The sequence below is a fragment of the Telmatherina bonti genome (assembly GCF_933228915.1).
Source record: "Telmatherina bonti genome assembly, chromosome: 5".
Classification (NCBI taxonomy): domain Eukaryota; kingdom Metazoa; phylum Chordata; class Actinopteri; order Atheriniformes; family Telmatherinidae; genus Telmatherina; species Telmatherina bonti.
The window spans coordinates 1,122,096-1,136,057 of NC_136623.1; the positions used below are offsets into that span (position 1 = coordinate 1,122,096).

General features: G+C 50.9%; 1 protein-coding gene across 2 annotated transcripts in view; it reads right to left on the reverse strand.

Annotated features, from left to right (window-relative positions):
* Window positions 1-8,645, reverse strand: part of arhgef2b (rho/rac guanine nucleotide exchange factor (GEF) 2b) — an 81,513-nt gene extending 72,868 nt beyond the window's left edge. For both annotated transcript variants that reach the window (XM_079241411.1, XM_079241410.1), the window contains exons 1-2: window positions 8,504-8,645; window positions 605-767 (exon numbers count right to left, since the gene is read on the reverse strand). In XM_079241411.1, coding sequence (XP_079097537.1) covers window positions 605-767; window positions 8,504-8,560 — 220 coding nt within the window. In that variant the 5' untranslated portion in view covers window positions 8,561-8,645. The remainder of the gene's footprint in view (window positions 1-604; window positions 768-8,503) is intronic.
* Between the last annotated feature and the right edge of the window lie 5,317 nt (window positions 8,646-13,962).

Genomic DNA, 13,962 nt, shown 5'->3' on the forward strand with positions numbered 1-13,962 from the left:
CTACCTTCCTACCTGCAATCTGAATCATCTGGTCCTTCCTACCTTCCTACCTGCAATCTGAATCATCTGGTCCTTCCTACCTTCCTACCTGCAATCTGAATCATCTGGTCCAACAATGTGATCTATCAGTACATTGTTTTGTCCACAAGGGGGCAGTGACTCGACAAAGTGATGGTGTGAGTGCTGTCAGCTGACTACATGTTTACCGCACTGCTTGGAGATTATTTTCAGTTTCTGTGTGAACAAAACAGACCAATCCTGTCATCTTATAACCCCCAACAGCCTGAAGCATGATTGGCCGCTGAAGATGTGCCCTGAGAACTGGGTCAGGGGGGACACGTGTGTTTCAGACTATGTGTGCATAACTGGGGGTACATCTGCTCATTGTGGGGGTGGGGGGGTTAACACACCGTCTGTCAGTCTGTAGAGAAAAACACAACACACACACACACACACACATTTGACTGTCTGTGTTATGTTGCTGATCTCCTAAAAGTAGTCAGCTGATCAGAACTCACACCTCATCATTCGTCTACATTCAAACGTTCTCAGAAGTCCTCCACCCGTCCAGGGGGCGGATCGTCGGGTCATCAGGTGTTCCTACCTGGACAGCTAAGTGCTTCCTTGGCTGTGATGCTCCTGTTGCAGGAGGAGCAGAGCGTGGTGGCTGACACGCTCAGGGAGGTGAAGAGATGGCCGTTGCTGGAGCGTGCATCCCGCTCTCTGGCCTCTTTCTCCCTCTCCTTCAGGCGCTCCTTCTCCTTATTCTGAAAACAAATCAGTGGTGTTGTTGATCTGGATAACTGAGGCCTACACATTCATTTTACAGGTTTTAGTCAATGTGTTTAATGTTTGAATCCGGTTCTGTTTAATCTGGTTGTGTTTGGATGTGGTTATGTTTAATCCGGTTGTATTTGGATCCAGTTATGTTTAATCCGGTTGTATTTGGATCCAGTTATGTTTAATCCGGTTGTATTTGGATCCAGTTATGTTTAATCCGGTTGTATTTGGATCCAGTTATGTTTAATCCGGTTGTGTTTGGATCCAGTTATGTTTAATCCGGTTGTATTTGGATCCAGTTATGTTTAATCCGGTTGTATTTGGATCCAGTTATGTTTAATCCGGTTGTGTTTGGATCCAGTTATGTTTAATCCGGTTGTGTTTGGATGTGGTTATGTTTAATCTGGTTGTGTTTGGATGTGGTTATGTTTAATCCGGTTGTATTTGGATCCAGTTATGTTTAATCCGGTTGTATTTGGATCCAGTTATGTTTAATCCGGTTGTATTTGGATCCAGTTATGTTTAATCCGGTTGTGTTTGGATCCAGTTATGTTTAATCCGGTTGTATTTGGATCCAGTTATGTTTAATCCGGTTGTATTTGGATCCAGTTATGTTTAATCCGGTTGTGTTTGGATCCAGTTATGTTTAATCCGGTTGTGTTTGGATCCAGTTATGTTTAATCTGGTTGTATTTGGATCCAGTTATGTTTAATCCGGTTGTGTTTGGATCCAGTTATGTTTAATCCGGTTGTGTTTGGATGTGGTTATGTTTAATCTGGTTGTGTTTGGATGTGGTTATGTTTAATCCGGTTGTATTTGGATCCAGTTATGTTTAATCCGGTTGTGTTTGGATGTGGTTATGTTTAATCTGGTTGTGTTTGGATGTGGTTATGTTTAATCCGGTTGTATTTGGATCCAGTTATGTTTAATCCGGTTGTATTTGGATCCAGTTATGTTTAATCCGGTTGTATTTGGATCCAGTTATGTTTAATCCGGTTGTATTTGGATCCAGTTATGTTTAATCCGGTTGTGTTTGGATCCAGTTATGTTTAATCCGGTTGTATTTGGATCCAGTTATGTTTAATCCGGTTGTGTTTGGATGTGGTTATGTTTAATCCGGTTGTATTTGGATCCAGTTATGTTTAATCCGGTTGTATTTGGATCCAGTTATGTTTAATCCGGTTGTATTTGGATCCAGTTATGTTTAATCCGGTTGTGTTTGGATGTGGTTATGTTTAATCTGGTTGTGTTTGGATGTGGTTATGTTTAATCCGGTTGTATTTGGATCCAGTTATGTTTAATCCGGTTGTATTTGGATCCAGTTATGTTTAATCCGGTTGTATTTGGATCCAGTTATGTTTAATCCGGTTGTATTTGGATCCAGTTATGTTTAATCCGGTTGTATTTGGATCCAGTTATGTTTAATCCGGTTGTGTTTGGATCCGGTGTCAATTAATATTTGGCTTCAGGAATTTCCTCTACTTCTCATATCAAACGTTCTGATGAGTCTGGTTTAGCCGTCCCTTAGTTATGCTGCTGGAGGGTTACAAGAAGATATTTGTTTACATGTAAACAAACATGTAAACAAGCAGCCTTCAGGCTGTCAGCGATCAGCTTTAACTTCCTGTAGTGGTTCAGACTGAACTTCCTCTTTCTGGTTGAGGTTTCTGGGAGGAGCAGGAAGAGACATTTTGTCCCATTCTGAGACTCCTCACAGGTCTTGCTGCTGGTAGAACACACCTCAGCATGTCCCAGGATGCATCTGACCATCTGGCAGCCAATCACAGAGCGCCACATTTATTTTAACAAGACTTCAATTATCAGACTCTACCAGGAACTTTTCTTGATCGGTGGAGTGAAGCTGTTGACATGGATGATGACCCAATCAGAAACTAACCAAAACTGATGATCAGAAATGGATCAGAACCTGATCAACATACACTAAAATATTTGCAGAGAAAATACTTCTTCAGCCAACTGGTGACAGTCAGCGATCAGCTGATCAATATATAAAGAGCTCTGTGATGAAGAAGAAAGAGGCCTCTGTCTGCAGCGGGGGAGGGAGGGTGGTCATAAGATGCAGCGGGCGACCAAGCTGAGGTTAAAGCAGAGAGAGAGAGAGAGAGAGAGATAGAGAGAGAGTGAGAGACAGGTAATCTGAACTCCAAGTCATGTGATCTTCTACAGGTACAGGTCTACACCAGAGTTAGGAACCTAGACCAGCAGGTCACATGTCCACGTTTCAGAGTAATTACCATGGAAACAGTTGGTTCTGAACAGAGTTCTGAAGACAGGTTCTAAATGAGGACAGGTTCTATATGGGGACAGGTTCTATAGGAGGATGGGTTCTATATGGGGATGGGTTCTATAGGAGGACAGGTTCTATATGGGGACGGGTTCTATAGGAGGATGGGTTCTATATGGGGACGGGTTCTATAGGAGGACGGGTTCTATAGGAGGACGGGTTCTATATGGGGACGGGTTCTATAAGAGGATGGGTTCTATACGAGGATGGGTTCTACATGGGGACGGGTTCTATATGGGGACGGGTTCTATAGGAGGATGGGTTCTATATGGGGATGGCTTCTATATGGGAACGGGTTCTATAGGAGGACGGGTTCTATAGGAGGACGGGTTCTATATGGGGACGGGTTCTATAGGAGGATGGGTTCTATATGGGGATGGCTTCTATAGGGGAACGGGTTCTATAGGAGGACGGGTTCTATAGGAGGACGGGTTCTATATGGGGACGGGTTCTATAAGAGGATGGGTTCTATACGAGGATGGGTTCTACATGGGGACGGGTTCTATATGGGGACGGGTTCTATAGGAGGATGGGTTCTATATGGGGATGGCTTCTATATGGGGACGGGTTCTATATGGGGACGGGTTCTATAAGAGGATGGGTTCTATATGGAGACGGGTTCTATAGGAGGATGGGTTCTACATGGGGACGGGTTCTATATGGGGACGGGTTCTATAGGAGGATGGGTTTTATATGGGTCCCTTCCTCATCATCACCTTCTTCACCACCACCTTCCTCATCACCACCTTCCTCGTCTCCACCTTCCTCATCATCACCAATGATTATTCTGTGAAATGATCTTTCGATGGCAGCAGCAAGCGTGATGATGTCATTGTGATCACATCATTAATATGACCACATCCTCCATCAGGGACAGGTAGACCAGGTCCTCCTTTAGGGAAAGGTAGACCAGGTCCTCCATCAGGGACAGAGATAGAGATAGGGTGAGGAGCTCGGTCATCCGGGAGGAGATCAGAGTAGAGCCGCTGCTCCTCCGCATCGAGAGGAACCAGTTGAGGTGGCTCGGGCATCTGGTCAGGATGCCTCCTGGACCTCCCTGGTGAGGTGTTCCAGGCACATCCCTCTGGGAGGAGACCCCGGGGAAGACCCAGGACACGCTGGAGGGATTATATCTCTCGGCTGGCCTGGGAACGCCTCGGGATCCCCCCGCAGAGTTGGTAAATGTGGCTGGGGAGAGGGAAGTCTCGAACAGATGGATAGATGAACAGATGGATGGATGGATGAATGGATGGACAGATGGATGATGGATGAACAGATGGATGAACATATGGATGGATGAACAGATGGATGGATGAATGGATGGATGAACAGATGGATGGATGGATGGATGAACAGATGGATGGATGAATGGATGGATGAACAGATGGATGGATGGATGGATGAACAGATGGATGGATGGATGAACAGATGGATGGATGAATGGATGGATGAACAGATGGATGGATGGATGGATGAACAGATGGATGGATGGATGGATGAACGGATGGATGGATGGATGGATGGATGGATGAACGGATGGATGGATGGATGGATGGATGAACAGATGGATGGATGGATGGATGGATGAACGGATGGATGGATGGATGAACAGATGGATGGATGAACAGATGGATGAACAGATGGATGGATGAACAGATGGATGGATGGATGGATTGATGGATGGATGGATGGATGAACGGATGGATGGATGGATGAACAGATGGATGGATGAACAGATGGATGGATGGATGGATGGATGGATGGATGAACAGATGGATGGATGGATGGATGGATGGATGAACAGATGGATGGATGAACAGATGGATGGATGAACAGATGGATGGATGGATGGATGGATGGATGGATGAACAGATGGATGGATGGATGGATGGATGGATGGATGGATGGATGAACAGATGGATGGATGAACAGATGGATGGATGGATGGATGAACAGATGGATGGATGGATGGATGAACAGATGGATGGATTGATGGATGGATGGATGGATGGATGAATGAACAGATGGATGGATGAACAGATGGATGGATGGATGGATGGATGGATGGATGAACAGATGGATGGATGAACAGATGGATGGATGGATGGATGAATGGATGGATGAACAGATGGATGGATGAACAGATGGATGAATGAACAGATGGATGGATGGATGGATGAACAGATGGATGGATGGATGGATGGATGGATGGATGAACAGATGGATGGATGGATGGATGGATGGATGGATGGATGAACAGATGGATGGATGGATGAACAGATGGATGGATGAACAGATGGATGAATGAACAGATGGATGGATGGATGGATGAACAGATGGAAGGATGGATGGATGGATGGATGGATGAACAGATGGATGGATGGATGGATGGATGAACAGATGGATGGATTGATGGATGGATGGATGGATGGATGAATGAACAGATGGATGAATGAACAGATGGATGGATGAACAGATGGATGGATGGATGGATGGATGGATGGATGGATGAACAGATGGATGGATGAACAGATGGATGGATGGATGGATGAACAGATGGATGGATGAACAGATGGATGGATGGATGGATGAACAGATGGATGGATGGATGGATGAACAGATGGATGGATTGATGGATGGATGGATGGATGGATGGATGAATGAACAGATGGATGGATGAACAGATGGATGGATGAACAGATGGATGGATGGATGGATGGATGGATGGATGAACAGATGGATGGATGAACAGATGGATGGATGGATGGATGAATGGATGGATGAACAGATGGATGGATGAACAGATGGATGAATGAACAGATGGATGGATGGATGGATGAACAGATGGATGGATGGATGGATGGATGGATGAACAGATGGATGGATGGATGGATGGATGGATGAACAGATGGATGGATGGATGGATGAACAGATGGATGGATGAACAGATGGATGAATGAACAGATGGATGGATGGATGGATGAACAGATGGAAGGATGGATGGATGGATGGATGGATGAACAGATGGATGGATGGATGGATGGATGGATGAACAGATGGATGGATGAACAGATGGAAGGATGGATGGATGGATGGATGGATGAACAGATGGATGGATGAATGAACAGATGGATGGATGGATTGATGGATGGATGGATGGATGAACAGATGGATGGATGGATGAACAGATGGATGGATGGATGGATGGATGGATGGATGGATGAACAGATGGATGGATGGATGAACAGATGGATGGATGGATGGATGAACAGATGGATGGATGAACAGATGGATGAATGAACAGATGGATGGAATAATGGATGAACAGATGGAAGGATGGATGGATGGATGGATGGATGAACAGATGGATGGATGGATGAACAGATGGATGGATGAACAGATGGATGGATGGATGGATGAACAGATGGATGGATGAATGAACAGATGGATGGATGGATGGATGAACAGATGGATGGATGAATGAACAGATGGATGGATGGATGGATGAACAGATGGAAGGATGGATGGATGGATGGATGGATGAACAGATGGATGGATGGATGGATGGATGGATGGATGGATGGATGAACAGATGGATGGATGAACAGATGGATGGATGGATGGATGAACAGATGGATGGATGAATGAACAGATGGATGGATGGATTGATGGATGGATGGATGGATGAACAGATGGATGGATGGATGATAGATCTGGTCCAGATTGTAACCGTGATGACCCTAACCCTAAAAATCCATTTCCTTCATTTTTGCAGATAATATTAATTTCCAACATTTTGTGTGAACGTTTATTTTTCATTTTGCACAAATGTTTCAGATTTCTTTGGTTTTATTCTTCTTCGTTGGTGTTGCCGTTCGTCCAGATGTGCGTTCGGCAGGTCAGAGTCGGCGTGGAGGCGGGACGATTTACCGCCAAGTCCTGCTTTTATAAATCCCAGAAGTTGCATGAAACGGCGCCCGGCGGTTTTTGTACGTGCGACAGAAATGAAGGTCCAGGTTCGATTTAATCAAACTGATCAAAGGTTATTGATTATAAATCACTTTCACGGTTTAATAAAGGTTCAGCAAATATTTGATCAGCTGTGTGTTTGTGTGTGTGTGAGACGTAGGAGGACAGCTCAGTTGCAATCTGAAGGTAACCATGGTAACTGAAGCTTCAGCGGTAACCATAGCAACAGTTCTGAAGCTTGAGCGAGGTGTAGGTGTGTGGACTCCCTCGTCTTCCTCAGCATGAAGAGCTCCCACAATGCACTGCAGTGACAGAACCTGTGATGTCATCACCGCTGAGGTCATGGAGAGGTCCAGATGTAGCAGCACGTTCAATTCTGATTGGCTGGAAGTTAAAGGGGGAGGAGCAAACCCAACAGAGATTCTGATCCCGATTCATGTCCATTCATGAACCACCAGGACCAGCAGGACCACCAGAACCACCAGGACCAGCAAGACCAGCAGGACCACCAGGATCAGCAAGACCAGCAGGACCAGCAAGACCACCAGGACCACCAGAACCAGCAGGACCAGCAAGACCACCAGGACCACCAGAACCAGAACCACTGGGGTCAGTTTGATGTCAGATGGCTTCTATGTGCTCAATGTTCCGATCAGAACCAAAGATTCTGAACTTCACGACCCGTCCGCCACCGGGTCAGACCATCATCCATACTCCTGCAGGACCTGTTCTGCTGCTGCGAAGTTCTGGGCCTCCTGAAGAGGCTTGGATCAGAACCAGAGAGGTTCTGATCGGCTGGAACTGTGATTTTACGGGTCAGAGGTCAAACCTCCACCTCCTCCAAACAACACTTCCTGTATCACACACACACACACACGCGCGCGCGCCCCTCCCCCGCTCGCTTCCTCCTGCAGGACAAAGCGCCACGCTGCCGACAGCGGACACACACACACACACACACACACACACACCCCAACCGAACACACCGAACTTAGTCCGAACATGGACACGGTGACATCACGCGCACATACACACGTGCAAACCTGCCCGGTGCACGCGCACACGTGCCAGTTTCGGGTTTTACGATGAAAAAAAAGTCTGTTTCCTCTTTTCTGATTAACTTCCATAATCTGATCGATTCTTGCTGAGACTGGTACAGCTGATCAGATGGATCACTGATCCATCCGGGGAGAACCTCGGATCGGTCCGAACCGTCCGAACCGGACCGACTTGGTGTTTTCCAGATGTGAAGGGACAAAGCGGAACCAGAAGAGTCGAAATGAGGCTCGCGCCCTCATCAATGACCCCCCCCAAACAAACACACACACACACACACACACACACACCGTCTGATTGATCCCTGATCACCCAGACCTTCACATATCGATCATCAAAGTGAGCGTGCACGCGCCCGGAGTCCGTTTCTTTCTCTTTTTCCGGGAAACTCACCTTCAGGTTGATTTCCTTCATCCTGTCCTGCCTCCTGCTCTCCAGCAGCCGGGACATCCCCGCCGATCGATCCGGCGGATTCCGATCACTTATCGATCAGCTAAAGATGCGGGAACAAAGTGCGGGGTTCTGGTCCCGGAGCCGTCCGCAGTCTGAGCCGAGGGCCGGGACTTTCCAGTGACTGACAGCTCCGGTCTCTACTTCTGACCAATCACAGCGCAGGCCGCTTCGCCGGCACTTAACCAATACGGTCACCGCTCGCACTTTAAGCCCCGCCCATCAACAGCTGCCAGGGAGCACTCGTTTCCGACACTGGGTCACACAGTGAACGTTGTGGGTGGCGTTAGTCTCTATGACAGCGCGTCAACCTGTCACGTGACCCATAGGAACGAATGACAAAGCTGCAATCAGTCACGTGACTGATCCGGTCCGGCCACGGTAAGCTCCGCCCTTCAGAGGAGAGGAGGTACAACTCCCACGGTGTGACGTGGAACCCCGAAAAACTGTCCCCGCCCACCGCGGATATTTACGGTGGACCTGGTTGGAAAAAACAACGCATCCCTGCTGCAGCTCTGCACACACACACACACACACACACACACACACACACACACACACACGGAGAAACACAAAGATCAATAACCAATACTCTAAACAGCCTCGCCATATGACGTCATACAAAGGCATCCTTCTTATGAGGCCAGAAAGAGACAATCATCAATAATCATCAATAAGGTTTTTTTTTTTTTTTTTAATTCATTACCTGTAAGGAAACACCGCCTCCAGCTACACAGTGGCGCTGCTACCATGGCAACAAGCAACACCACAACAGGGGGGGGGGGGGGGAGGGGTGATAACCCCTAACCAGCTGACACCACCTGCTGTATGAATAAACGGGAAACCAACTGGGAATTAACTGGAAACAAACTTCAGATAAAGTGGGAATAAACTGAAAACAAACTGGAAACAAACTGGAAACAAACTGGGAATAAACCGGAAACAAATTGCGGAAAAACTGGAAAGAAACTGGAGGTACTGGAAACAAAATGGAAAAAAACTGGGAATAAACTGGAAACAAACTGGGAATAAACTGGAAACAAACGAGATCAACTGGAAACAAACTGGAAACGAACTGGGAATAAACTGGAAAAAAATTGCGGACAAACTGGAAACAAACTGGGAATTAACTGGAAGCAAATTGGGAACAAACTGGAAACAAATGAGATCAACTGTTGTGGTTCCTGCTCTGACCTGTGCTGCAGTGGGTGTGCCTGTTTCCTTGGCAATCAAGTCCACACCAGGTTCTCATCGGGAAATCAGCAGCAGCAAGATAAAAGGCCAGCTCAGTTCACCAGTCATCGCCTGATTGTTGTTTCATCTGTGTGCATGATTCTTGACTGCCTGCCCGCCAGCCTGCCTGCCCGCCCGCCAACCTACCTGCCCGCCCGCCAACCTGCCTGCCCGCCCGCCAACCTGCCTGCCTGCCCGTCAACCAGCCTGCCTGCCCACCAACCTGCCTGCCCGCCCGCCAACCTGCCTGCCTGCCCGCCAACCTGCCTGCCTGCCCGTCAACCAGCCTGCCTGCCCACCAACCTGCCTGCCTGCCCGTCAACCAGCCTGCCTGCCCACCAACCTGCCTGCCCGCCCGCCAACCTACCTGCCCGCCCGCCAACCTGCCTGCCCGCCCGCCAACCTGCCTGCCTGCCCGTCAACCAGCCTGCCTGCCCACCAACCTGCCTGCCCGCCCACCAACCTGCCTGCCCGCCCGCCAACCTGCCTGCCTGCCCGTCAACCAGCCTGCCTGCCCGCCAACCTGCCTGCCCGCCCGCCAACCTGCCTGCCTGCCCGTCAACCAGCCTGCCTGCCCACCAACCTGCCTGCCCGCCAACCTGCCTGCCCGCCAACCTGCCTGCCTGCCCGTCAACCAGCCTGCCTGCCCGCCAACCTGCCTGCCCGCCAACCTGCCTGCCCGCCAACCTGCCTGCCCGCCAACCTGCCTGCCCGCCAACCTGCCTGCCTGCCCGTCAACCTGCCTGCCCGCCAACCTGCCTGCCTGCCCGCCAACCTGCCTGCCTGCCCGTCAACCAGCCTGCCTGCCCGCCAACCTGCCTGCCCGCCAACCTGCCTGCCCGCCAACCTGCCTGCCCGCCAACCTGCCTGCCTGCCCGTCAACCTGCCTGCCCGCCAACCTGCCTGCCTGCCCGCCAACCTGCCTGCCTGCCCGCCAACCTGCCTGCCTGCCCGCCAACCTGCCTGCCTGCCCGTCAACCTGCCTGTCCGCCCGCCAACCTACCTGCCCGTCAACCTGCCTGCCTGCCAACCTGCCTGCCTGCCCGCCAACCTACCTGCCCGCCAACCTGCCTGCCTGCCAACCTGCCTGCCTGCCCGCCAACCTGCCTGCCTGCCCGCCAACCTACCTGCCCGCCAACCTGCCTGCCCGCCAACCTGCCTGCCTGCCCGCCAACCTGCCTGCCTGCCCGCCAACCTGCCTGCCTGCCCGCCAACCTACCTGCCCGCCAACCTGCCTGCCTGCCCGCCAACCTGCCTGCCTGCCTGCCAACCAGCCTGCCTGCCTGCCAACCTGCCTGCCTGCCTGCCAACCAGCCTGCCTGCCAACCAGCCTGCCTGCCTGCCAACCTGCCTGCCTGCCCGCCAACCTGCCTGCCTGCCAACCAGCCTGCCTGCCCGCCAACCAGCCTGCCTGCCCGCCAACCTGCCTGCCTGCCCGCCAACCTGCCTGCCTGCCCGCCAACCTGCCTGCCTGCCCGCCAACCTGCCTGCCTGCCCGCCAACCTGCCTGCCTGCCCACCAACCTGCCTGCCTGCCTGCCAACCAGCCTGCCTGCCCGCCAACCAGCCTGCCTGCCCGCCAACCAGCCTGCCTGCCCGCCAACCAGCCTGCCTGCCTGCCAACCTGCCTGCCCGCCAACCTGCCTGCCAACCAGCCTGCCTGCCTGCCAACCAGCCTGCCTGCCCGCCAACCAGCCTGCCTGCCCGCCAACCTGCCTGCCTGCCTGCCTGCCCGCCAACCTGCCTGCCTGCCCGCCAACCAGCCTGCCTGCCCGCCAACCTGCCTGCCTGCCCGCCAACCTGCCTGCCTGCCCGCCAACCTGCCTGCCTGCCCGCCAACCTGCCTGCCTGCCCGCCAACCAGCCTGCCTGCCCGCCAACCAGCCTGCCTGCCCGCCAACCTGCCTGCCTGCCCGCCAACCTGCCTGCCTGCCCGCCAACCAGCCTGCCTGCCCGTCAACCTGCCTGCCTGCCCGTCAACCTGCCTGCCTGCCCGCCAACCTGCCTGCCTGCCCGCCAACCTGCCTGCCTGCCCGCCAACCTGCCTGCCTGCCCGCCAACCTGCCTGCCCGCCAACCTGCCTGCCTGCCCGCCAACCTGCCTGCCTGCCCGCCAACCTGCCTGCCTGCCCGCCAACCTGCCTGCCTGCCCGCCAACCAGCCTGCCTGCCCGTCAACCTGCCTGCCCGCCCGCCAACCTACCTGCCCGTCAACCTGCCTGCCTGCCCGTCAACCTGCCTGCCTGCCCGTCAACCTGCCTGCCTGCCCGTCAACCTGCCTGCCTGCCCGTCAACCTGCCTGCCTGCCCGCCAACCTGCCTGCCTGCCTGCCTGCCCGCCAACCTGCCTGCCTGCCCGCCAACCAGCCTGCCTGCCCGCCAACCTGCCTGCCTGCCCGCCAACCTGCCTGCCTGCCCGCCCGTCAACCTGCCTGCCTGCCCGTCAACCTGCCTGCCTGCCCGTCAACCTGCCTGCCTGCCCGTCAACCTGCCTGCCCGCCCGCCAACCTGCCTGCCTGCCCGTCAACCTGCCTGCCTGCCCGTCAACCTGCCTGCCTGCCCGTCAACCTGCCTGCCTGCCCGTCAACCTGCCTGCCTGCCTGCCCGTCAACCTGCCTGCCTGCCTGCCCGTCAACCTGCCTGCCCGTCAACCTGCCTGCCTGCCTGCCCGTCAACCTGCCTGCCTGCCTGCCCGTCAACCTGCCTGCCTGCCTGCCCGCCAACCAGCCTGCCTGCCCGCCAACCTGCCTGCCTGCCCGTCAACCTGCCTGCCTGCCCGCCAACCTGCCTGCCTGCCCGCCCGTCAACCTGCCTGCCCGTCAACCAGCCTGCCTGCCCGCCTGCCCGTCAACCTGCCTGCCTGCCCGTCAACCTGCCTGCCTGCCCGTCAACCTGCCTGCCTGGCCACCTACCATTCTGCCCAGGAGAACAATAAACCTGTCCTAGTATCCACATCCAATCTGCACTTGGGTCCTTGTTTGTCCTACACTACAACATCAACTGGGAAAAAATGGAAACAAACTGGGAATAAACTGGAAACAAACTGGAAACAAACTGGGAAAAAATGGAAAAAATCTGGGAATAAACTGGGAATAAACTGGAAACAAAATAGGAATAAACTGGAAACAAACTGGGAATAAACTGGAAACAAACTGGAAACAAATTGAGGAAAAACTAAACAAACTTGAGATAAACTGGAAACAAAGTGGGAACAAACTGGAAACAAACAAGATGAACTGGGAATAAACTGGAAACAAACAGGGAACAAACTTGAGATAAAGTGGGAATAAACTGGAAACAAACTGGAAACAAATTGAGGAAAAACTGGAAACAAACTTGAGATAAACTGGAAATTAACTGGAAACAAACTGGGAATAAACTGGAAACAAACTGGAAACAAATTGAGGAAAAACTAAACAAACTTGAGATAAACTGGAAACAAAGTGGGAATAAACTGGAAACAAACTGGAAACAAACTGGGAATAAACTGGGAACAAACAGGAAACAAACGAGATGAAATGGAACAAACTGGAAACAAACGAGATGAACTGGGAATAAACTGGAAACAAACTGGAAACAAACAGGGAACAAACTTGAGATAAAGTGGGAATAAACTGGAAACAAACTGGAAACAAACGAGATGAAATGGAACAAACTGGAAACAAACAGGAAACAAACGAGATGAACTGGAAACAAACTGGAAACAAACTGGAAAAAAAAATTGAGGAAAAACTGGAAACAAACTTGAGATAAACTGGGAATAGACTGGAAACAAACTAGAAACAAACTGGAAGCAAACTGGGAATAAACTGGAGGTACTGGACACAAACTGGAAAAAAAACTGGGAATTAACTGGAAACAAACTGGAAACAAACGAGATCAACTGGGAAAAAATGGAAACAAAATAGAAACAAACTGGGAATAAACTGGAAACAAACTGGAAACAAACTGGTGACAAACTGGAAACAAACTTGAGACAAACTGGGAAAAAATGGAAACAAAATGGAAAAAAACTGGGAAAAAACTGAAAACAAACTGGAAACAAACGAGATAAACTAGGAATAAACTGGAAACAAACTGGAAACAAACAGGGAATAAACTGGAAACAAACAAGATAAAGTGGGAACAAACTGGAAACAAACGAGATAAACTGGAACAAAATGGAAACAAAATG